Here is a 25,378-nt window from a genome sequence, read left to right as displayed (position 1 = left end):
GTTCGCATTTGCGATATTTAATCGTACTACACCTTATCATGTCAGTTATACAATCGATAATTCCCCATTGCAACGTATACTAACAGCTCAGGATCTAAGTAGGAGGTTAAATTGGGACCCTAAACTTCGGTTTGCCATCTTACTCCAGTTTCTTCTTAACCTAGGTTAACCAACCGTAGGACAATTCTCGGCGATGTCTTCCTACATAAGTTGATTTTTGGCGACATAGATTCCCCTTTTCTGCTAAGGCGTCTTCAATTCTCTGTTCCGTCCAGACCAATCAGAAATTATCGCTATCTACGTTCACAACAGACTACGCTATGCATAATGCCAAACGCGCTCTATGTAAAAATTACAATAGTTTGCATCACGTTTTCTCTACCGAAATATCTCTACCCCTTATTAAATCGTTGCTTTCAGGATACCTTCGGGAAGTCACTGACTATTCCCAGCTATGAGCAGGGGCATATCACGCCGGATAGGCTATAAATTTTCCCCCACCGGGTCGGTGATTTCCCATTACTTTTCAGTTTGTCCTATCTACTTAACACTCTATAAATCTAGCATACATATCTTTACTTTATTAACAATCTTCTTACTTTCTTTTTTTCTATTTATTGTATTTTCTTAATTAATATAGCAAATTAAGATTATGTTTAATTTTACTTAAAAACACTTTTTTCCTACTTACACCCTTCTTCTTAGATGTAGGCTCTAATAGCGTCACTGACAAAATTAGTTAAATTAAGAGGCATAGCTGGCCGGATTGGCAAATAAAACACCTCTATCGGTCGGTGATGCTATTAGAAAATTGTGGTTTCTAACTAGGCTCTTAGCATTTAATTTCCATTATGTATTGTATGTATAATTTATTCAAGAATGGGGAAGACACTAGTTTTGTCGACCAATAATAAATAATACATAAAAAATAAATACTGTATATTATTTTGTGTATAGAAAGAGGTTATAATGGTTTCAGATCGGTTTCTCGATTTATTGTTTCCCTTAAAAGAGTACTATCGTTTGGAGCAGTAAAGAAAATATTCTATTTATTTCGATGATTAGAATTTTTCGTTATCAGTATAACTGCCTTCCATATTTTCAATTGTTTACGTATTACTTCTTATTACTTAATACTTTACAAAATGGTCAGATCAAATTTAATTGAGAGGCTTCTTAGATATCAAATGTATTTATTAAATATTTTGGTTACTGATCTTAACATGACCGTCATACCAAGTCTTTAATCGGTGCGATATGTCTGAAAATGTCGGACGTTTTACTGCTTGTTCATGCCAACATTCCATCATTAAAGAATACACCGCCGTTGGGCAATTTTCTGGACAAGAGAGTAATTGGCGGGATCTAATTAAATGTATTACCTCTGGATTGCTGTAACCACAATACGGCTGAAACGACAAATTGTGATTAAAATAATGTAATTTGATCCAATGTGAAGATTATATATTATATTCAACAAATTTTAAGATGTACCTGCATTCCATAACTATATATTTCCCAAAGAACAACTCCAAAAGACCATATATCACTTTCAGTTGTAAATTTTCCATATAAAATAGACTCGGATGGCATCCACCGAACAGGAAGTAACGATTTTGATTGCACCCTAGGGAAAGATATTAATAATGGTATAAGGCCAAATGATAAAGTTCATTAATATGGAATTAAAAAATACCTGTAATAATCAGAACTGTAAATATCCCGTGACAATCCAAAATCAGAAATTTTTACAATCAAACCTTCATTGACCAAACAGTTTCGAGCAGCTAAATCACGATGAACATAGTGATGACCTGATAAGTATTCCATTCCCTCACTTATTTGTATTGCTATTTGTAGAAATTCCAGTTGTAATAATGTTTTTTTTTCAATAGGCGAATTTGATATTAGAAATTCATGCAAGTCACCATTCGCCATATATTCGAAAAGCATACAGTAAGGCTCTTTATTTAAAATCACCCCAAGTATGCAAACAATGTTTTGGTGCTTAAGATCTGATATTAATTCAATCTCACGCCTGAAATCTTGTTGTGTTTTAATTGAGGCGTTTTCTTTTAATGCTTTAATGGCAACATTTACAATTTTTTTGTTGGGTTGCGTTAGTTGCCCTTTATATACTTTTCCTAAAATAAATAAAAAAAAGCATAAGTTAGCAAAATATAAACATTCGGGAAGTACGTAAACGAATCTATTTGAATAATAATAAATGTCAATGTCCACTAAAAGTGCCTTGACGTAAGCTGCCTGTAAAAAAAAATTAATTCGCACACCAAGTTCCCGGAAATACTCTATTTTAATTTTGATCTGCCTATTATTGAGAAAAAGATACGCTTATAAGCACTTATAAGTCGCCCCATAAAGTACATACATATATTCTAGATCGGCATCAAAAGCCGAATTGATATATTTTAATGTTAGTTATTCTCCCTACTTTAAAGCTATAGTATGGAAAATTTTCATTGGTCTGGTCTGTCCTTTTGTTGCAGGCAGTTCATATGTCAGAGCCGACCGAATCAAACCACTATATTATATTGCTACCATAAAAACGATCGATCGCACAGTAGGTTCTTGTATGAAAATCTTTTTTGTTTGAAATCTATCTTGTCAAAAAACTTTGAAAATTATTTTGAAACTAAGCGGACGGTAAACAAACTACCCTCATACAAACGTTTTTCGCCATTTTACCACTGTTGCGAGTGGAATTTCACAAATTCTAAAACACTTACTATTTATTGAGCTCTATTCTAGTGATCTGAATATAAGCTTGATGCAAATCGGACAAAACTTAGTACTGAACCAAAGAAATCTTATTATCGCACTTTTTATCGAGGATGCTGTAATTCTGCGAAAAATGTGAAACATGTCTCAAATGATTTTTCATATAGATCCTTGAAATTAAATTTGACCGCGAAAGGTCATCTACCTAATCTTTGACCCCCATTGCCACCGAAGAGGAAACATTTTTGGAAAAGTGCGAAACAAATTAATATGAACAAAGATCTTTGAAATTGAGTTTAAGGCCGATCGGATCGGTAAACAAAAAAGTTTCATACAAAAGTTTTTCGTGATTTTTCCATAATTGCGGGTGAAGCTTCCCTTTCTTAAAGTGCACCTTCGTCACATAAAGTAACTACAGTGAACATTTCAGCTACCTAGCTCTAACGGTTTGGGCTGTGCATTGATCACCAATCAGTCAGTCAGTCAGGACAAACAGTTTTATATATATGGACATATTCAGCCAAACTAGACTTTTAAAGGCTCTGTAAGCTGCGCACAATAATTGCAAGACCTTGTCAACATTGGAATACTATATCATATATCTGAGTGTGTTATCTCTTCGCCATTCCGAAGGCATCCTTACTTTTTCGGTTATTATGAATTTTTAAACTCGATGCACTTGTACGAAAAATGAAATGCAAATGGCTAATGACACTTCTGCTAACACATATTAGGAACACATATATTTTCAAATTTATATTTTAATGGGAATAAGGATATATATTCTAAAATATTTTTATTTACCAAAAGCTCCCTCGCCCAATTCTTCAAAGAACTCTACATCTTGTAATGTAAAGTGTGGTATTCGCAAAAGTGAATTTTTTTCCATATTTTTAGATGGGATGCCTACAAGTTCAATGGAACTATTTAAATTCATTCTTCCTGTATCTTGGTTTGAGTTTAATTGTGAATTTCCATATATATTATTTCCGGCGTTTGGTGTATTAATCTGGAATACGGACAAAATAATTTGCAAATTTTATGATTTTCTTTACATGTATTAATAGCTTACGTACACTTTGTATATTTTTCATTCCACGAGAACTTTTCTTTTTTAAAATAAGAACTGAAGTTAGGACAACAGCTACAGCTGCCAACGCCAATATTGAAATTATTGTTAGCCAGAGCTTATCGACACATTTTGGAATATTGCAAGGTTCAATACTTCTATCTAAAGATTGGTCATCTACAAAACACCACGGGTTCTTTTCAACTTTTCCTGGGTTCCTGCAATGTGGATAATTAGCTTATTAAGTACTGTTCAAATTAAAATATATATTAGTGTGATGTGATAATATCTAGAGATATACATATATTTTTGGGTTGTTACACGAATCTGTCTTGCCTTGATCTTAATTTTTACCTTTTCAATTTCTAAATAGATATACTACCATTAATAAAACGAAATAGGGCAAAAAAGCCTTGCACTTCACTTTATAAATACATTTTTAAATTAACAGTCTGTTTGGTCAAGTGACCGGTAGAGATAACAGCGACGGTTGCGTGCAGTAACAGCAGAAGACAATAAACATGATTACAGCTTAAGAGCAAATTATGTTTGCTCTTTGTAAGTTGCTGCTTACTCTCTTCATCGGCCCTTTGCCTTCTGTTTTGACGCCCGCTGCCCATCGCTCTGAGCGGAGCTCAATTTCGTTTGTTTTGCATATAGTTTCGTTTTTTGTTTGATCGCAAGCAAGGCGCAACTATTTCGAGTTGACTGCCGAGCAATATTGATGCATTTCGTAAATTATGATAAGTGCCCTGTGCGGTAAATAAATACATTCGAAACAAAATATAAAACTTCGAATTTCGATGCACACACAGCAGTACTAGTTAATTTGTTGCAAAAAAAACTTGTGACTACACATTTTGGTGACCCGACGTGATTTCTTTCATTTTTCTTTATTACTCTTTCGTTTCGCTTCTGTTCGCATTTTTGTTTTGTAATTTCATTTTATAATTTCATTGCGCATATTTACAAAAGGTTGTGCGTTAAGTGCAGCGAGCCTCAACATAAAGTGATCAGTTTAACCAAGTCTCTCTAATAACTGTACTTAACCGCAATGCTTGTGCATATGCATACAGTTTGTCGTTGTACATAGACGCCGTAGCAAAATCGACGTTAATCGATGCGCGCTTTAACCGGCTTTGCGCTATCTCGCTCAAACAAACACTTGTGCGCGCAAATTTTGTATTGTAGTTCGGCTGTGTGAACTTTGTTGTGCGCTACATTAACAATGTTTTATGAAGTGCAAATGAAAATGAGGCGACATCTGCTTATCAAGTGGCGGTTGGAAAACAGGCTGCAGTTCTTAAAGTAAAGATTGAGAATTTAAGTGATCGAGGCAATAGATTGTCCTCTGAACTTGATCCCGTGCGACTACGCGATATTGATGACTACGAGCTGCAAGATTACATATGCATGGCATCTGACTTGCAGGCGAAATTTGAAAAATCTATGATAGTTTGTTGGATGTGAATCAGGCCAGCGTTGACGAGGATCTTCAGTCAAGCTTTGAGTCAACCATTGGGCGGCTACGAGTGTCCCTTCAACGAGAGCGCGGAAATCGAAGCAAGATTCAGCAGACTCCACATTTCTCCACTTTCAATTCCGCCGCAGCCGATGTTCCGCGCTCTACTTGTGTTGTTCCAAACCACTCTCGATTGCCTCAACTTAAATTGCCGTAGTTTAGTGGAGGCTACACAGAATGGTCTGACTTCTCGAATATTTGACCAACATTGAAAAACTTCAGCATTTACGGTATTGCCACAAAGGAACAGCGCTGGATACAATTCGCTCGTTGGAAATGTCAAACGCTAATTATGCTGCCGCCTTAGAACTACTTGATAAGCGTTTTAATAACATGCGTCTTGTTTATCAGGCACTTATTGCTGAAATTTTGGGTTTAAGAAAAGTGGATAAGGGTGCGACGACACAACTGCGCGAATTCTCAGATAAGGTCAACTCTCATTTACGTGCGTTAAAATCGATGGAAGTGTGGAAAAGATCGCCGGCTGCATCATAGTACACACACTGGTGCAAAAACTAGATAGCGCCACGCAAGCTAGCTGGGAGGATGATCCACCGTTGGACGTCATACCATCATGTGGCTTACAGCTTTCATTGAAAATCGTTGTCAGAGGCTGGAAAATGCGGATCACGCGACGGCAATGTATACGCCTGGCTCCCAGGTGGGCCAGAACAACAGTAGAAGAAGAACGTTTGTGGTGACCAAGAATGGAACAAATGGAACATATGCATGTGTATTTTGTAAAGCCGCAGGCCACTCCATTTATAAATATCTCCAATTCGCAAAATTATCGCCCTGGCTGCGGCTTCATGAAGCCAAACGGCTTGCGCTGTGCCTTTAATTGCCTGCAAAGGGGACATCAGCTGAGAGTCTGTGGTTCCAGCACTTGCAGAGTCTGTGGAAGCAAACATTATAGCCTGTTGCATCTTGGCAACACAAGCAGTCACAGCGTTGCTTCTAGCTCGCACAATGTTCAAGAAGCCGAAACTTATACGTCATCTTAAAACATCCTGGCGGCAGTTTCATCGTCGACACTCTCCATCGACCAGCTCTTAAGCACGATGTCGTCCTACTTGCCACTGCCGTCATCAATGTAAAAAATCGAGCTGGATCGTTGGTGCCCTGCCGTGCGTTGCTCGACTCTGGGTCGCAATTGCACATCATCGCCTCTCGTCTTGCTCATCAGTTCCAGCTGCGCAAATTCAAGTCCACAGCACTCGTCTCTAGCATTGGTGATGCAGCGTTTTCGTCAGATGGTTTTTCGGTAAACATCAATGTCCAATCTCGAGTGTCTGAATACTCCACATGCATCCCAGCATTGATTGCACCATCCATCACCGATAATCAGCCTGGCTTCACTTTTGACCCTGCACCATGGAACATTCCGTCAAACATACAACTAGCTGATCCTGAATTCTTCAAATCTCAGCAAATCGACATGTTGATCGGAGCCAGTCTGTTTTTCGATCTGCTCTGCGTTGGCCAGATCAAATTAGCTGCTTGAATGCCGATACTGCAAAAGACTCGCTTTGGTTGGGTCGCGACTGGAGGTGCTCCACATGCAGGAAAATCATTGCTCGTGGCTAGGCGATTAGTGATGAATCCAGATCTACTGGTAGACTCGCATCTGCAGACGAATGCACAGATTGACGAATTAATCCGTCGGTTTTGGGAGCTGGAATCTTGTACCGAGCCTGAGTCATCACCAAACGGGGAGGAGCGTGACTGCGAGGCACACTTTCAGGCCAATTTTAAGCGTCTGCCGACTGGCGAGTATTCAGTTCGCTTACCGCTTCGACTAAGCCTAAATCGGCTGGGTGACTCCTATCAACAGGCACTTCGTACAACATTTATCAAGGAATATCGTGACTTAAATCATATGTCACTTGTTAGTTTAGCTGCACTGGGCCAATGCAAATACTATCCGCCGCATCACTGCGTGCTGAAGGAGGATAGTACTACAACTAAGCTATGGGTCGTGTTTGATGGATCAGCAGCTACTACCTCTGGACACTACCACTACCTACCATACAAACGAAACTGTTTTCGATACTGATGCCCTCACAGGCGACATATGCAAAATGTATCGATGCGTACGAGTCGAACCAGCAGACAGCTATCTTCAATGTTTCCTGTGGCGTGATTCTCAGCATCAGAAGATACAGACTTACAAATTAGACACCTCACCTACGGCACAAAACCAGCATTGTTTCTCCCAGTGCGGGCTAGCACCAACTGGCCATGGATGAGCAGAAGGCATTTCCTATTGGCGCTGACATTATTAAAAGGGACTTCTACGTGGATGATCTCATCTCTGGTGGTAGCTGTGTTCAGGAAGCAGTTGAGATATTGAAGCAAACTACTCGCCAAGGGCAACTATATGCTGCGAAAATGGTGTTCTATCGACGCTACTATACGTCAAACATACCGAAAGAGGATTGCTTAAGTTCAATGATGGCAGCGATATCACGAAAACGTTAAGCCTCGTTTGAGATCCCTCCTCAGACTGTTTTCTTTTTTATTTTTGTCCACTGAGGCTACCCTTGAGACTGACAAAACGATCAATCCTCTCCTCAATTGCTCGTTTTTGGTCTTGTTGGTCCTGTAATAACAAAATCTAAAATTTTTATGCAGGATCTCTGATCTCTGATCTCTCTGCCTGCACACTTAAGTCAACTTCTGCGCTGATTTTAAGCAGACTCAGAGATTCCAGTAGACAGACAGCCCAGTTGAGATTCACGGATTTTGTGATGCCAGCCTGAGCGCTTATGGGACATGCGTCTATACAGTTTCATAGTGCCATGGCAACATAAGCCTAAGTCTCTTGTGTTCCAAGTCGCGTGTCGCGCCTGTGAAAACCATCACTGTACCAAAGCTGGAACTCTGCGGAGCTGCATTATAGGCTGAACTTCTCAGCGAAATCTGCCAACTGAAAGTGTTTAACTGTCGTTATTACTGTTGGTCAGACTCAGCTGTAGTTTTGGCTTGGATTCGCAATGATGCTTCCAAATTCAATATTTTCGTTACCAATCGGGTCGTAGCCATACAAGAGCTCACCACTGGCATGGAATGGCATCATATTCCCACTGAATTAAATCCGCTTTCCAGGTCTCCGTTATGGGCCCATGGCCCGACCTTTCTCAGAAAAGAAAAGGAAGAGTGAATCCTTGCCACAACTCCGACACAAGGTATTACTCGGAACTGCAACGCAACTTGATCTCTCAATTGGCTGCAGGTTCATCAACTCGTTCTCCAAGCTGCAACGCATCTTTGCTTACATTTACAAGTTTTTAAATCGAATCCGAGGATCTGAGCTAACTGTCAGCCACGTGCATCATGGCACACATCTGTTGCTACGGTCAGTGCAAATGGCTACTCTTGGCGATGACTACAAGGCACTGATGGAAGGAAGGCCCGTCAAACAGTTCTAGCTCAATGGCCTCTCTCGCGCCATTCTTTGACGACTTCGGCTTATTCCTCTGTCTGTCCTATTGCCTCGCCGGCATCCTGTGACCCGGGCAATAATAATTCACTTTCATAAACGGAATTTGCATGCTGGACCTCGCGCCGTATTGGCTTCGATTCGGCTCCAATACTGGCCCATTGGCGGTCGTAAAACAGTCTCTAGTATTGTTGCCAAATGCACAAGAATACCTCACAACTCTGCACTTGGCGAATTGGTGGCAGAACTTTGGATGAAATTGAGCTATGTGTCCGGATTTCAAATTGTATCGTCTGTTCGCTTTCTCATAGACTGAGTGAGTGCATAGTGTCGCTCAAGGCCTGCTTGCCAGTATGTAGTCTGCGTCATAAGCAAATGTTGTCCGAACATCCTGTGACCCGGGCAATAATAATCCACTTTCATAAACGGAATTTGCATGCTGGACCTAGCGCCGTATTGGCTTCGATTCGGCTCCAATACTGGCCCATTGGCGGTCGTAAAACAGTCTCTAGTATTGTTGCCAAGTGCACAATCTGTTTTCCTGCCAAGCCACGATAGGCAGAGCACATGATGGCAGATCTACAAGCTGATCGTCTCGACACATCGTATCCTTTTATGGTCGCTGGCGTTGATTACTGTGGACCATTCTTCTACAAGAGCGAAGTCCGCAACAGGCCTCCCGTGAAATGCTACATTAGCCTGTTCATATGCTTCGCTACAAAGACAGTACACTTAGAGCTTGTGAAGGATTTGTGTACAATACCGTTTCTAAATGCCCTAAAACGGTTCATTCTGACTCGAACTCGACCTTCAAGGATCTGGTCTGACAATGCGACAAACTTCGTAGGCGCTAAGAATGAGCTGCCAGATCAGAGCCGCCTGTTCCTGAGTGACGAGCATGTCAAAGCTGTTCACAAGTTTTGCCGATCCGGCTCAATTGAATTGAAGACTGCGAAGCACCATTCTTATCGCTCTGTCGGCCCTTCCATCTTGGACTTCGATTCGCTGCGCACGCTCGTCTGCCACATCACGGCAATTATTAATTCTCGTCCATTACTTCCACTTTCAGAGCATCCCGATGATCTAAGGAAACTTTATTTCAATCGGCTTAGCTATTTTCAGCGCGTCCCATACCTCCAACAAGTATTTTGGGCCCGTTGGCGCGAAGACTATTTAACGCTTCTTCAACAGCGCTCCAAATGGCGCACTCCTCAGCCAGGATTCTCCATCAACGACGTCGTCCTTGTAAAGGATGAGAACCTACCGCCGCTGAAGTAACCATTAGCTAGAGTTCTAGAGCTGACTTCGGGATCTGATGGGGTATCTAAAGTTGCAGTGCTTCAGACTGCGAATGGAGTCATACGCAGAGCCGTACGGAAACTGTGTTTGCTGCCAAAACAGTATGATGTTGAAAATCCCTTGCCTTCCAACGGGGGGAGGATATTTGGTCAAGTGACCGGTAAAGATAACAGCGACGGCTGCGTGCAGTATCAGCAGAAGACAAAAAACATAATTACAGCTTAAGAGCAAATGATGTTTGCTCTTTGTAAGTTGCTGCCTACACTCTTCAACGGCCCTTTGCCTCCTGCATTGACGCCCGCTGCCCATCGCTCTGAGCGGAGCTCAATTTCGTTTGTTTTGCATATAGTTTGGTGTTTCGTTTGATCGCAAGCAAGGCGCAACTATTTCGAGTTGACTGCCGAGCAATATTGATACATTTCGTAAATTATGATAAGTGCCCTGTGCGGTAAATAAATACATTCGAAACAAAATATAAAACTTCGAATTTCGTTGCACACAGAGCAGTGCTAATTAATTTGTTGCAAAAAAAGGCTTGTAACTACACAGTCATTTGTACATTTTGTGGATGGGATATTTGTACAAATGTGTATAACAGATAGAATGCGGCAGCTTGGAATCCATTAAGTACAGATAGTCTGTATATCTGTCTGTCCATCTAACCGCATGTATGAACGTTACGAAATGTTACGAAATTATTTCAGATAATCGATTACGCTTTCCAGTTTCAATGTAATCCATAAAAAATCGATATCGAATTCTTGTTTTTTGAATATATGTATCACGTATCTTTTTATCAACTATGTCAAACGACTGAATTGTTGGAATGAATTTCGGGTAGACGCGTCAACAATTTATGTTTTTTTAAACAAAGAATTATTTTTTTTAATTTAGTTGTGCTGCCAAATCAAACAAGCTCGTATCGCGAGCTGTCGAAGATAGTTGCGAGTTTCACACCAAGTTTTTTTTTTATAAATTTTATTACACTCTAATACATCTTACAAGCAGTTCTAATCGATTAGGTTTCCTGATCACTGCAGCGTCTTCCAGTGACAGTCAAGCAAGCTATCCAAACAATAAAAGTTAAAAACTATCGCAATAACAGCAGCCTTTTTTGGGCGCCAGATCACCAGAAAAACCTAGGTGACCGCATACTGGATGAGTTAGCCAGTAGAGTCTGTGGTCGTAGTTTTTGTCAGGAACATTTTAGATGAACATATTCGGCCTATTTTGGCGTTCGAGATACATGGTTCCGACGTTTCATTAAAAGCGTTTGGTGCATTTGTATAAATATGCAGCCGTACTGCAAAAGGTTTTCGTATTGTGTTGTTGACATCCAATTCGAACGTCGGCCCCCTCAAGGAGAACCCTCTTCCTAGTCTTAAGTTGATCTTTGTCATCGAATCAAAAATCTTATAAGATCCCCGATAGAACTGACGGTCTGATTTTGAAGTCTCTCTTTATTGGAGTCGGTCATATTCTTCGTCGCTGGCAATATTTGTGTTGAATGCAAGAATGAAAAGGGAACTCTAAATGGCACCAAGTATTCACGAATTAAAGCACAGTAGATATTAATTCAAGAGGCTATGATGTTGTCAACTAAACGTCGATGTGATTCGATAGGCCTCCGTTTTAATAGGAATAAAAAACAACCTGGCCGGTTAGCCCGCATCTGATGACAAATAAGATACTGAAATAACCTAGTCTAACGGTTTCTTTTGATCCGAAATGTCGTTAACATTCCTTTTATCGATTTGCTGGCTAGACATAGATCAACTAGGGGTAAGTAAGACCTCCATAAATCGAAGGGTCGGTTAGCAAAACAATTTATATTTAAAATCGGATGTCGGTTGCTTTTCGAGCACACTCAATAGGACATCTTGCAGAAACGTTCATCGCGAACAGATGTTAAGGTCCACCCTAAAGGAGCCTTCCTGCGATGAGTCGGCTATATAATCACCTGCCAACTCCAAAAATAAGAAGTTCACCCGCCTAACACTCATGTCTCACCCACCATTAACTTGCTACTCGGACATTATCGGTGTACTGCACGTATACATACATATCGTATTCACACCCTGGTGTGAAATATTCTCGACGGCATCCCAAGCAGCGTCTCGAGTCCATAGAGACTGAACCTATGTGTCCGGATTTCAAATTGTATCGTCTGTTCGCTTTTTCATAGACTGAGTGAGTGCATAGTGTCGCTCAAGGCCTGCTTGCCAGTATGTAGTCTGCGTCATAAGCAAATGCTGTCCGAACATTGGTCCGATACTGCTGTGTGTCGCGCTACGCAATGATGCCTGCATTTCGGGAAGCTGCTCGTCCCATAGGGTATGATGTGGCCAATATGAAAGCACAGACTAGTTCACTCTAACATACGCGGTTCGCGGTTTTTTAGTGAGTGATCCCATATTTACTCATGCATTCAGCAAACTCAATAGACGTGAATTGTCTGTCATTGTCTATGTGAACAATTTCCGGCAGTCCGATCTGCATAAATATAAGGTCACGTAAAAATTTGATAGCTGCCGTAATAGTCGGTTTTAGTATCGCTTACGGACAGACTAAATTGGAAAAAGTCCATAAATAATTTTTGTATTGGCTTTTCTGAGTTGACTTCCCCATGGGTGGACGAGTAACCTACGTCATGAGCTTTGTATTTTAATACGTTTCGCAATTGGTGAGATATTCTCGGAGTTGGACTGACATCCGGGTAAGTAATAGAATTATGATTCTGGCCTGTCTTCGGAATTCCACCATGCATCGCTATCTCGCCTTCATGCGTCTCTTGTATAAGCGTCGACGTCAACGCTTTCGGAACCCACAGTTTACAGCTGCCTACTCTGCTTAACTGGGTTCGTTCAAATAACAGTCCCTCTTCAATCCGTAAATCTTGAAACTTGTCCATCTGTTCTTCGATTACTTGGAAAGGCTCCAAATTGCCTTTTTTCCTAGATTTTAAAGGCTAGAGTAATCAATTTTGACGTGTAGCTTATAGAAAACTTTGCAGAAGTCCCTCTTTATGTTGCACGCAGCACATATGTCAAAACCAGCTGGATCGGACCACTATATCGTATAGCTGCCATAGAAACGATCGGTCGAAAATTAAGTTGTTGAATGAAAAACATATTGTTTTTCAAGATATCTGGACAAAACTCGGCATTTACTAGTTTTATTATGCTCCTCATATATAAGCAAAATCCTCTTAACATCGCACCACCTTGTCATATACCTGCCATAGAAACGATCGGCCGAAAATTAAGTTGGTGTATGAAAAAAATAAGTTGTTGTTTATCAAGATATCTTGACCAAAATCGGCATATATAAGTTTTACTACGCTCTTCATATAAATGCAAAATCCTATTATATCATATAGCTGCCATAGAAACGATTGGTCGAAAATTAAGTTGTATGAAAAATCTTATTTACATCGGCCTACTATATCATACATCTGCCATAGGAACGATCGGTCAAAAGCTAGGTTTTTCATTAAAAACTTTTTTTGTTTATCAAGATATCTTGACCAAACTCGCCATTAACTTTTTCCGGTGTGCTTCTTATATTCGGACAACACACTATAAGCATTATGAAAAGGTTGAATCTGCATAGGTATTAGATCTTCGGCGTGCCTAAGATAGCCTTTCTTTCTCTGTTGTCGATTTTATCAAAATCGTCTAAGATGTTGCACACGTTTGGTTATATTGTCAAGCCATGTGGGGCTGCAGCGCCTTGTGAAAGAATTTCTGAGTTAGTTCATAGTTACTATAATACAATGTTGTATTGCTAACCAGGCAGACCAAGCTGACTTTGGCAACTGACTCCGAAGCCGCAAATCGTCGCGGAGCCGTAATACTTGAAAGAGGCACACGCTCATAGCACATTTGGTTAAGACAAATCGAATATAAAAAGGTGATGGGAGACGGCAGAAAGTTAATATGGACGCGGCACACTTACAGGCTATTATCGCAACGTCAGTGCACTCAAGGCCTAAAGCTCCCAAACTAAAGATAAATAGGTCGATAGCAAAATCTGAGATTGGAGTGTATGAATATGTGACACTTGAAAAGGGTGTACTATGAAGTAAAAATAAATTTTGATGTCTATATAGTTAGATTGGGCTTTGTGTATGCCGAGAAGCGGCCGATTCACTAGATTCAGAAAGAACTTTGCACATTTAGGTTGGGCAACATGAACCTCTTGCAATTCTACGTCGATAAAAGCTCACTTGTTTACAAACAAATCAATCACGATGTTTTTTCTGGGTCAGCACATAAATTACATTTTTTAAATTTCGTCAGCCAATAATCTTTCACCGGCGACAAAGCTAGCAGGGATACACTCAGTGTATCATACGCGACTATTGCACCAGTAATTGTAGTAATTCCAATTAGTAATTTAAAAAGGTCAAAGTTGAATGGGAAGACTTAAAATATGCGTCAGCGTATAAAATATTTAACTCATGGGGACAATATTTCATAACCTAAGATCTAAATCAGGCTATCACCAATTAATCCTTGCTAGACCGTGAAAATACGTATTTCGAGGTCTGAAATAAATTATTTTGTGCGAAAGCATAGTAGCAAGACTTTAATGAGTTGTTGGGGATATTGGCGAAGTTTAAAAGTCATAAGAGGCCGTTATGCGAGTCTCTAAGGAAACTTTTTCAAAAAAACTATCGAAAACAAGGATTATTTAGTGTCCACTGCTTTAAAAACCAGATAGTACTGGAAGATGTATGCATCCCATTAAAACGTATTTTTGTTGGCTACCGTGAAAAGACCCGGTATCATATATATTGCGAAAATTGGTATTGCATCATTGACACCATGAAGCAGTGATAAGGTTCAACTTAGTAAATACCAAATATTTTGAGTTACCGATATTGGGCTGCATCCAGCATCCTTGTCGAAAAAGGGAACCCCTAGAAAAAGTTTTGGTACTGCCCAACTTTGTCCAAATTTAGGCAAGGAGATGCTCATAGAGCTGCTTAGGCAAACGTAAAGCAGGTATTTCGCAAATTAATATATACCGAAAATAACAAATTGGACAGAGGCCAAAGGCCAAATACGAAAGACATTCAAAAAGACAAGTGCTCAGCCCTGCCCCAGTCCCATCAGTTGCTGGGAAAATTATTCACATCAATATATTCTCGACTTCTTTCCTAAGCTTGCATGGAATAACCCATGACATCAACACTTGGTCGTGGGCCACAACTCAAAATGATAAATAAAATAAGAACAAGTAAAAGGTTCTAGTCGGGAGCTCCCGACTAGGGGACACCCTGAACTCTCTTCTTCCAACATCAAATGCATATATTCAATTTTAGAAGCTATATGTCAAGTTTGGTGACTCTAGCTTTTATTATTTAACAAAGTTTCCCAAAAAACAGGATATCGATTTCGATTTTATCGATTGCTTGGAAACGGAGTAAGTTATCGATTATCCGAAACAAACTCGATCTGCGCAGGCACTAGGAGCACCTACCTCTACAATTTTAAGTCTATAGCTCTTATAGGTTCTGAGATCCTTGCGTTTATAAATACGGTCGGACGGACGGACAGACGGACGAACGGACGGACATGGCTAGATCGACTCGGCTATTGATGCTGATCAAGTATATATATACTTTACGGGGTCGGAGATGCTTCCTTCTACCTGTTACATACATTTTAAATACGTTTTGCACAGATACAATATACCCTTATACCCATTTTTAATGGATTCAGGGTATAAAAATTATCCACAAATCGCAAAAATTTCAGTTTGATGGGGTGTTCCTATCCAACTGCAATTTTTGCGCTTTGTGGATTATTTTTCTAGATAGAATATAAAATTCGAATTCGAGGAAAAGGGGTTGTTAGTATTTATCTAATAAAATGCTGTGCATAAGAAAAAATAAAAGCAATAATAAATTGGAAGTAGCTGTTATTATAAGAGCGACAAACTTGGGGGAAGAAAACGGATAATTTTTTATATTTTTATACCCTGAAACCATTAAAAATTGGTAAAAACGGTATAAAACATTTGATTTATCCATGTCCGTTTGGATAGAGGAACCCATAAGAACTAGAGACTTGAAATTTGGCACGGAAGTCCTCCTAGTGCCCGCGAACTATGCGTTTGTTAATTGATTAACTGGCCATGTTTCCAAGTAATCCATACCAATTCATGTCGATATCTCGTTTTTTGACGAAATCTTTTAGGTTTAAGAGGCTAGAGTCACAAAATTTGGTATACAGCTTCTTGAATAGCATTATTTTATTATTTTATAACAACCGCCAACTTCTTATTGAATTCGTTTTTTTCATCAACAATGAATTAGTTTCAGGATTTACCTTGTCGGGAACACCCGAAGGAGACATCTCCGACCCCATAAATGATGTAGATTCTTGATCAGTTTCAAAAGCCGTGTTGATATAGAAAACTAGTATTTCAATTTTAAAGCTATCTAAATGAAACTTTCCAAAAGTGCCTTTTTCTGTTGCACGCAGTACATATGTCGGAGCCAGCTGGATCGGACCACTATATCATATAGCTACAATAGGAAGGATGGGTGGAAAATTAAGCTGTTTTAAAAAATTGTTTTCATGATATCTACAAATTCTATTAATTGAGATTACTAATTATTTAAGAAGCCTGATATTTAGAAACGCTGTTGTCCAACCTGAGTTTTCAGGAGGCAGAAGAGCATAAATATTTTAGGCCATCCTTTGCAAACGATTGAAGGGACATCTGATTATGAGGACCTACTTATAAAGAATTTTAAATATTTGTCGGAGAATTAATGTCATCTCCCTGCGAGTCGTCATTATTGGTCGCTTGGTCGTATGGATTCTGGTGTTCCAAACTCAGTCCTGGTGAATGCAGCGAGTCTTCGTTGCCTTTGTTGCTCATTATTCTCTTAAATACGCACACGTGACCAACTCCCGTCACACCGGAAACACAGGACAGCCACAAGAGAGAGAGACCAGATCTAGCAACGCTTACGAAGCCACACAGCCTCAATTCGCAAACTGAGTCCCCATTCTACCAGAACAAGTATCTACCAGCACATCCCATGGTCACACTTTAAAGTCTCATGCCTTTCGGGATGCTACAGTACTTCCTTTCCGACACGGCCATCCTGACATATACACGTCCTCGTTTCTACCATAATCATTTCAGTTTCATTCCAGCTTTATAATTTCATTGAATACTTCAGAAAATCTTAACCAAAAATTTCATATCATCACTATACTTCTATTTTTAACATGTCGTAGGTTATTTTAACATATGTTAGATTATATTCTCTTATAAAACATTTCTGTCATTTACATTTCCAAATCATCAATTCGTAATCCCAGATACATAACTAGGCTTTTATTGGGCAACTTTTAAATTCATCGCCAAACCTTGGCTTCACGAATTCATCAACCACATTGCTCGTCCATCGCCCAACACTTGGCTTCACGAACACTCTTCTGTATCAACAGACATTTCCAACATACTTTGTTCTTTGTAATTTACATCAAGCTCTTCTGGAATTTGCACGTCCGGTAACTTTCGCAAACTTTCGTGTGGGTTCTTGTAACGTCTATTGTTCTGTATAGATTTTAAAACGTATCGGTCCTCGACCACCAAAAGAGGGCCTCTGAACTTTGGATCTAATTTCGTTTGCTGTCTCTCACTGTTTTTAAGTTACAAAAAGTCACCCACACAGACCCTAATTAGCTTAGCCATATTTTTATCAAATGTTGTCTTCTCATATCTAGCGACCTCTTCCATGTTCTTAGCGGCCAACTCCCTTAATTTAATCTTGTCAATTTCAATTTCAATGTTATCAAAATTAGTAGGTTGAACGGTTTCACAAACGTTCACAACTTTAGTTTGAACAATTTTAAAGTTATCGTAAGAAACTTCCGCTAAAAACCCTTGAGCCAATATTTCTTTGCCAATTACAATATTATTTTTCATACATTCGTCTGTTACTATATGAAACAAAACAACCAAAGAATTACCATCAATCATGATGTTTGATTCAACTTGTACAGTTCTGTAAGTATTGGCATTACCTATTTCATTTAACGAGATAGCGCTAACTTATTATAAACTCTTTCTTTAATTAATGAGCACATGTAATCGGAAATCTCTCACCATTGACCAGCATACTCGATTGAGGCTCCACTATAGCGCGGAGCTCCACTCTTTTTCCGATATTCTGCATTTTTTTTTTCTTTTTCTTTTTTTTTATGATAACATTTGAGTTCCACAGTTTTAGCACACTCGGTCTCTGGTTCCCAGTTTTACTTGCAGCTCCGCTTGCAGTTCACGTCGATTGCTTACATGCGTTGTGTGTATCATTCCTTGTAAACGCCGGTCGAAATTAGCCATGTGCCCAAGAACCAGCGCAATGGAAATTTGTTCAGAATTCAAATTACGTAATTTTGTGCACAGTGACGTCACGCTGCGACTCGCAAAAACAGGCAAGCTTTCACCGTTGCTTGGACGACTATTAAGAAGATTCAAAATAACAGCGGCTGGCGATCTCGTATCGCTGCTCAAACAATTGCCTGAACTGTTGCCCAGTTATTCCTATGTATCATATTTGTGATAACCACTGAGCCGATGCGCCTTCTAAAGCTTTACTCAACGCTAATATAAGAGCGCTGTCACTTTGGTTTGCTCGTAAAATGATGTCGACCGTAGCGCACCACTGCGTGGCATCCACCCCAGCAATGTCCGGATTATATTTCGGCAAGCAAATCTCGCTAGTCTGTTGTAACTCGCTCACCGGCATCTGTAACCTCTTAACCAGTTCAAGAAAATTCCGGTTTTGCTGCTCCAACAACGCGAAGACATTCCTTGAAGAAGTTTGGTTAGGGCAAACTGAGTCTCCATTCTACCAGAACTAGTATCTATCAGCACATCCCATGGTCACACCTTAAAGTCTCATGCCTATCGGGATGCTACAGTACTTCCTCTCCGACATATTTATATTTCATTTAAGAACGCTTAGTACATAAAATGAGGTAACAATCAAATATAATTTTTTCAAAAGGCCTTGAATGTTGACGATCAGTTTCATTTCAGTTTTTAAAATTCAATTGGAAATTGCATAACTGTGATCAAATCTTTCCTACTTTACAAAAAAAAAATATTTTTGGTCAACTGTGAACACTTTACCATTTCACAATGCAATTAATAGCCTCTGTCCACTGAACATATTCCTCACACATTTCAGAAAATGGCACATTTATGACAAATGTGTGAAATGCGCCCTGTTCGTTTCCCCATAAGAAAACACATTTCACACATCATTCAAAAAAAGCACATTTTTCAGAAATGTGTAAATTCGCCCCGAACATTTCGGGTTTTTTGCGATGATTAATCGAGATTTCTATGGATGTTGTCAAAAATTGTAAAGTATTGTAAACATAAACAGCTGATATATCACTGAAGGCAAGCGGCAAATTTAAATATGAAATTAAATTATAGAATAATCCACAGTTTTTAAAATTTAAACATGCCGAAATCTCGAAAAGAGTACCTATAATGGAGCCCATACTTCTAGAGCGCATTTTTTGAGTTATGGAAGAAGAGCTTGACGGCGCCTATGTAAATTAAAGAAACTCGATCAGCTATTTTTTAAAGAAGCGGTACTTTTACCACTCACATGTAACCGACAACCGGTGGAACAGCAATATGTGAAATTTGAAAATGTGACATTTTGTAAACCACTGGACAGAGGCTATAAGTTAAATGATTTTCATGCAAGTTATAAAACCTTTCCCAACTTCCGGGTCCAATTTTCCAAAACCCAGTCAATGCCTCGGTTGAATGATTGAATAAAATAAAGCTTACAGATATAAATATAATAAAGCTTACATACCTGCAATAGTTTTGTCCTATAAGTTCTGGAAAGTCCGAAATTTCCTTCATCAACCACGACCATCTGAGGCACGGTTTTCCCGATATACTCACGTTTTCAATTCCTCGGTAACTTGAACCATCCTCCCAATAGCAATCTTCAGCATCGTCTACTTCAATCGTAATGCCTAATGAGGAGCAATCTTTTTCTCGTGGTATTTTTTGACACTCTTCAACTCCTACTACACTAATTACAGGATGTCGTTTCGCTATAGCGTATTCTTTTTGGCAAAGCTCATTTTCTAGAAGCTCACATTCTTCTCGACAAATTCGTTTTAAGTTTTCAGATTCTTTAGTCGGTGGATATTTGCTTGATACATCATTAGTAAATACATCGTTGTAATAAACGGGTTTTTTTTTAAGAAAGGAATGTCTATTTTTAGGATCTTTTAAAAGAAATCTTTTTTTTCGTGTCTCATTTCCACTGTACTTGTTTGTAATCATTGCGACATTGGCAAAGTACAATAAATTGGTTCGTTCTGGAGTTCTACAAATTGGTAGAGAGCTCAAGCATAAGCTCGGCAGTGCATATTTTCGGCAATTCGAATTCATATCTCTGAAAAATGTAAAAATATGAATGTATAAGCAAATCGTAGCAAAAGAAAATGGAACTCACTTAGATTCTTTTATAACTCCATAAGCCGCCTTTAATCGATCCTCTAAGTCATTGATGGTAACATTAGGCGATATAAAAACGTGAGAGTTTCTTAAAAACTCATTACAAATCGTTCCATTATACAATTGACATATTCCAGAAATTTGGTTAAGTCTTAAAAAATAAAAAGGTTTGGTTAGGTAAGGTTAGGTTGGAGTGGCTGTCGATATCTTCAATACACCTAGGCCATATTAGATACCTTGAATCTGATTAAAGCTCTTCTAATGGTGAGATATACATTAATTAAAAGGTTGTCTTGTTTAAGCACTGGAAGGGTTAATATTCCTGGCAGCTTGCAACAGATGCTGACTTTTATGTATATGCCATCACCATAGATAATTTTGTTAGTTACGGGCTTCCTTGATCATTAGTATTTTGACTTGGAATAAGTGGCAGCAAAAAATTTCCTTATGCTGAGTTATTTTGAGAATACTATACCCCCCAATCGGTTGTCTACTAGATTTGTCGTGTTGAAGGGTACGACCTTCGTCTTGACCTGAAGTTTAACTGGCTGCCTCTTCCTCTTTACGAGGAATGAGTATTTTAAAAGGGATTTTTGGGAGTTAGGATGGCATACAATAGGCATGAACAAGTCCCTGAGTTAGGCAGCCACCAAAATGAAAACCTTGTTGGTACACACAGTAAATGCTATGCATATCGGTCATACTATTATTATACCCTGAGCCCATTAAAAATGGGTATAAGGGTATATTGTATTTGTACAAAATGCAAATCTATGTAACAGGCAAAAGAAAGAATCTCCGACCCCATAAAGTATATATATTCTTGATCACCACCAGTAGCCAAGTCGATCTAGCTATGGCCGTATGTATGAACGCAAGGATCTCAGAGCCTATAAGAGCTAGAGACTTGATATTTTAGATGTCCTAGGAGGACTGCCTGCGCAGATCGCGTTTGTTTCCGATAATCGATAACTTACTTCGTTTCCAATGAATCGATAAAAATCGATATTGATATACTGTTTTCTGAGCAAATTGTATAAATAATAAGAGTTAGGAGTCACCAACCATAATATGCTGCTTTTAGAATATTACATATATGTCAAGAATCTTTCATTTTATACCTTTCGCCACCTCCCCGCTACCACCAAGAGCTATAAATCAAGTTAATAACCCAACTTTTATTGCCAACCAATTTGATCCACACAAATATACTATGGTACAATAAGATATACTGTAGAAAATTTCATAAAGATCGGTTAAGAAAAAATCAAAGTTATATGCAACTGCGCAATTGCACGGGGCAGCAGTTTTAAGAATTTCTGTATACATGTACATACACACATTCTTCCCATTCTATCGCATTCTAACAGCATGGTAATTTCTTTGTAATGATATTTCAGTTCCTTTTTTTATCATAATTACTTAACTATTGGTATAGCTGCTGAGCAAGTGGTGCGGTCTGTGGCGAGTTCAAGCCCTACCGGGGAAAGTTTTTTTTTTTGCTGGTGTGACCGTTGAGTAGAGTCGACAACAAGTAATGCGGTCAGTTGCGAGTTCGAACCTTGCCAAGGGAACTCCTTTTTTTTATTTATTTGCTGTTGGAATAAGCGGGTTCAGGGTTTTCCCTAGTCGGGAGCTCCCGAATAGAACGTCTTACTTGTTATAAATCTATTATTTGACTCTATCAGTTGGGCTTTAATTATTTTAATCTGCTTTAAGTCACTAGTGCCTGTGGCCCCTGTCATGCCTTTAAGGCGGTGCTGGGTGGTATCTATCTCCAATAGCTGTAAAACTTCTAAAATAGCCACATCATTTTTGTCGTCTCATCCGTCATGCAAGCGTAATTGGAGACGCTGGTTGTATATTATGTACCCGTACTGCTCCCAAAGAAACATCTGTCAGTCTACTATCGGAAGAAGATCAGGAAAAGTCCGTGTTCCAGGTGTAAACTATCGCGAGAGAAGAAAAGCAAAGGAAATAATAACCTTAAGACGTAGAGTAAAAGTTGTATTGGTACTGGCTTAAATCTTAGCAGATAGTGCTTACAAGAATAAAAAATGAATGATAAAATAACCACAAGGGACTCTTTTATGTGGAACCTTTCTAACCTTTCTTCGATGAAGAAAGCGGTTAAGGTAATATAAAGTTTTTTATTGCTCTTGACCAACACGACTTTGAAGGCCATTTTTCGTCTGTCCTGTTTTATTCCTAAATAGTTGATTGATCGTACTTATTTCATGCGGCATAATCTCTATCCTGATCATTTTTATGAACTATTACGCCCTTTTCGCTAGTGTCCCCGATTCTCGGGATCCATTAAATGCTGTGTCCATCGTTCGCTTGTTCGGCCGCTGAAATTTCTGACTATTGGATAGCCTTAAACTTCTTCTACCAACACAAAATATGACTCGTACTACGAGCTCCTCCTCTTTAGCAGTAATAATAAAATAAAACACTAAATAAGAAATATAGTTACTTCAACACGCTCGAGCCTCTTACATACTACACTATTTTCCACTGTGTCTACTCAATATTCATAACAATAATTGTTAATGAAAAAAAAAAACCAAATTAGGGTAGTATATATATATATATCTACTATTAGCAATATAAGATTTTTATTGATTACTTGGAAACGGGGAAGGTTTCCGATTATCGGAAACAATCTCATACTGCGCGGGCATTAGGAGGACCTAAGCTCCACATTTCTCTAGCTCTTTTAATTTTTAATCTTCTTGCGTTCATACATAAATACGGACAGACAGACGGACATAGCTAGATCGATCCGGCTAATGATGCTGATCAAGAATATATATATTATTTGAGATTAAGGATGCTTCCTTGTACTTGTTAAATACATTTGCACAAGTAAATTATATTATTACTATCCATTTTTAATGTATTCTGGCAATAAAAATCAACCGCAACGACGTTATGCACTGCGGCCGATACGGCTTGCCACTTTCGGTATTCTGCGAAACTCTTAGCAATCTTATTTTCTTAGTGGTCGTAATCGGTCTAGGCTGTGAACGAGTGCTGCACTTATACCTGTGCATGTGTATGTATTGTTTTATATACATACATATGTGTTCTTTAAACTGCAGAAAGCAATTAGGTAATTTTGTGCCTGAATAACTGTAAGCAGCATTAAGTAAATTTAGCAGGATATATGAGTTTTGCTCTCTTGCAGAGGATATTAGAATTTTGACATAAAGTTCCTGTCCGTCTCTAAGTAAACAAGTCTTTTACGTACTTTTATGTAATTATGTACTTATTTATATATGTATGTATTTCATAATAGTCCGGTTTGGAGAAATAAACCATCTTAACCATGCTTGGCATTATATAAGTATGTGCGTTTTTACGCTAAAACCCATCAGCAACTGTGTATAAATTTGGACTCTCCGAATGTAATGATTCTTCCATGTTTTGTTTACGAATTTGAAGTCTAATTCTCTCTGTTATTTAAACGATCTTCTTTGTATTATCATAAGGATATGAATGCAATGCTATTGATGGTAATTTGAAATTTTTTAATGAGTTATTATTATTACATATATGTGTACATATATATGTACATAAATATGTATATGCATCATATTTTTATGTTTCACGTACCCATTGTTTTCATGAGTTGAATTTTTTGTCCATACATAATTATCCTTAAATGCTATAAAAACGATATAACGAACAAGAAGTAATAGAAAATATTGTAAATTCATTTCCTTAACAATCCTTGAATATTTTTTAACTTTCACGTTAATCCTTTTATCTGAGCTCTTAATTTTTGCATAAATATACATAAGTTTGTATGTAACTTATTTTCACTAGACAAATACGATTGTGTATATAGATTATGCGCAGGACATTTCACCCTCTTTAATAGAGATTACGGTGTGACCAGGTAATTTTTTGTTTTAGTTATCCCACATTAGTCAGGGGTGACGTCTGCTTTGGGAAGTTTGTCTTAAGATTCCATTTTCAGAACTTTACTTTATTGTTTATTTTATTAAATATTAACAAATACTCATAATTGCCTATAATATAATATCGACTTGGCAGTGATAATCGTGTGTTTAATGGAATAATTCTCTATAGTCAACATTACTTACATATATTCACAAACTTTACATTTCCAATTCCATCAGTTGTCGGTAACATATAAATGTATCGGATTGATTAGATTTACCTAAGCGCTGCAAAGCTGTTCTCTCAAATGACAAATAGTACGGTATCATAGCAGGGGCTCCATTTAATGGACTCTGCGATATTTCGCCGTCTTTAAATATTATATATAAAAATATAAAACTGCGGGGGGGTAAGCAAAATTTCAAATTTGAATTTAAAGTTACCGCCATAAAACAGCTGGTTGTGGTAATGATACTTTCAAAGTTCTTTACATCGATACGAAATTCGAAAGATCATTGAAAACAAGTAAGAGGCTCTAGTCGGGAGCTCCTGACTAGGGGATACCCTGAACCCTCTTTTTCCAACGTCAAATGCATATATATAGTCTATTTTAGAAGCTATATGTTAAGTTTGGTGACTCTAGCTCTTATTATTTACCAAAATTGCCCAAAAAACAGGATATCGATATCGATTTTTATGGATTGCTTGGAAACGGAGTAAGTTATCAATTATCCGAAACAAACTCGATCTACGGAGGCACTAGGAGCACCTACCTCTGCAATTTTAAGTCTATAGCTCTTATATGTTCTGAGATCCTTCCGCTCATACATACGGACGGACAGACAGACGGACATGGCTAGATCGACTCTGC

General features: G+C 38.6%; 1 protein-coding gene across 3 annotated transcripts; it reads right to left on the bottom strand.

The window, feature by feature from the left end:
* Positions 1–668: 668 nt before the first annotated feature.
* Ror (Tyrosine-protein kinase transmembrane receptor Ror) lies at positions 669–24,447 on the bottom strand. 3 transcript variants are annotated; one of them, XM_032433111.2, is made up of 9 exons: positions 24,217–24,447; positions 22,471–22,547; positions 20,597–20,749; positions 19,943–20,536; positions 3,816–4,026; positions 3,544–3,748; positions 1,697–2,144; positions 1,495–1,627; positions 669–1,409 (listed from the first exon to the last, which is right to left on the bottom strand). In XM_032433111.2, exons 2-9 carry the CDS (start codon positions 22,491–22,493, stop codon positions 1,197–1,199), a joined length of 1,980 nt encoding a protein of 659 aa, XP_032289002.1. In that variant the 5' UTR covers positions 22,494–22,547; positions 24,217–24,447; the 3' UTR covers positions 669–1,196. The 3 variants fall into 3 exon arrangements, with proteins under 3 accessions (XP_032289002.1, XP_002057422.3, XP_015025264.1); XM_002057386.4 differs by lacking the exon at positions 22,471–22,547; XM_015169778.3 differs by lacking the exons at positions 20,597–20,749; positions 22,471–22,547; positions 24,217–24,447 and having other exon boundaries at positions 20,035–20,235.
* Positions 24,448–25,378: the final 931 nt, after the last annotated feature.

This window comes from Drosophila virilis, chromosome 4 (assembly GCF_030788295.1).
Source record: "Drosophila virilis strain 15010-1051.87 chromosome 4, Dvir_AGI_RSII-ME, whole genome shotgun sequence".
In the NCBI taxonomy this organism is placed as follows: Eukaryota; Metazoa; Arthropoda; class Insecta; order Diptera; family Drosophilidae; genus Drosophila; species Drosophila virilis.
Note: the sequence above shows the minus strand (reverse complement) of the source record. Positions and strands in the feature narration are given on the sequence as shown.

Bases quoted from the DNA above. Each gene is read 5' to 3' on its own strand.
- Ror (XM_002057386.4), bottom strand. From the start codon at position 24,401: ATGTATATTTATGCAAAAATTAAGAGCTCAGATAAAAGGATTAACGTG. The intron at 20,750-24,216 runs GTACGTGAAACA...TTATTTTTTAAG, and splicing joins TCAACTCATGAAAACAATGG to ACTTAACCAAATTTCTGGAA. The intron at 1,410-1,494 runs GTACATCTTAAA...TTGTCGTTTCAG, and splicing joins TATATAGTTATGGAATGCAG to CCGTATTGTGGTTACAGCAA.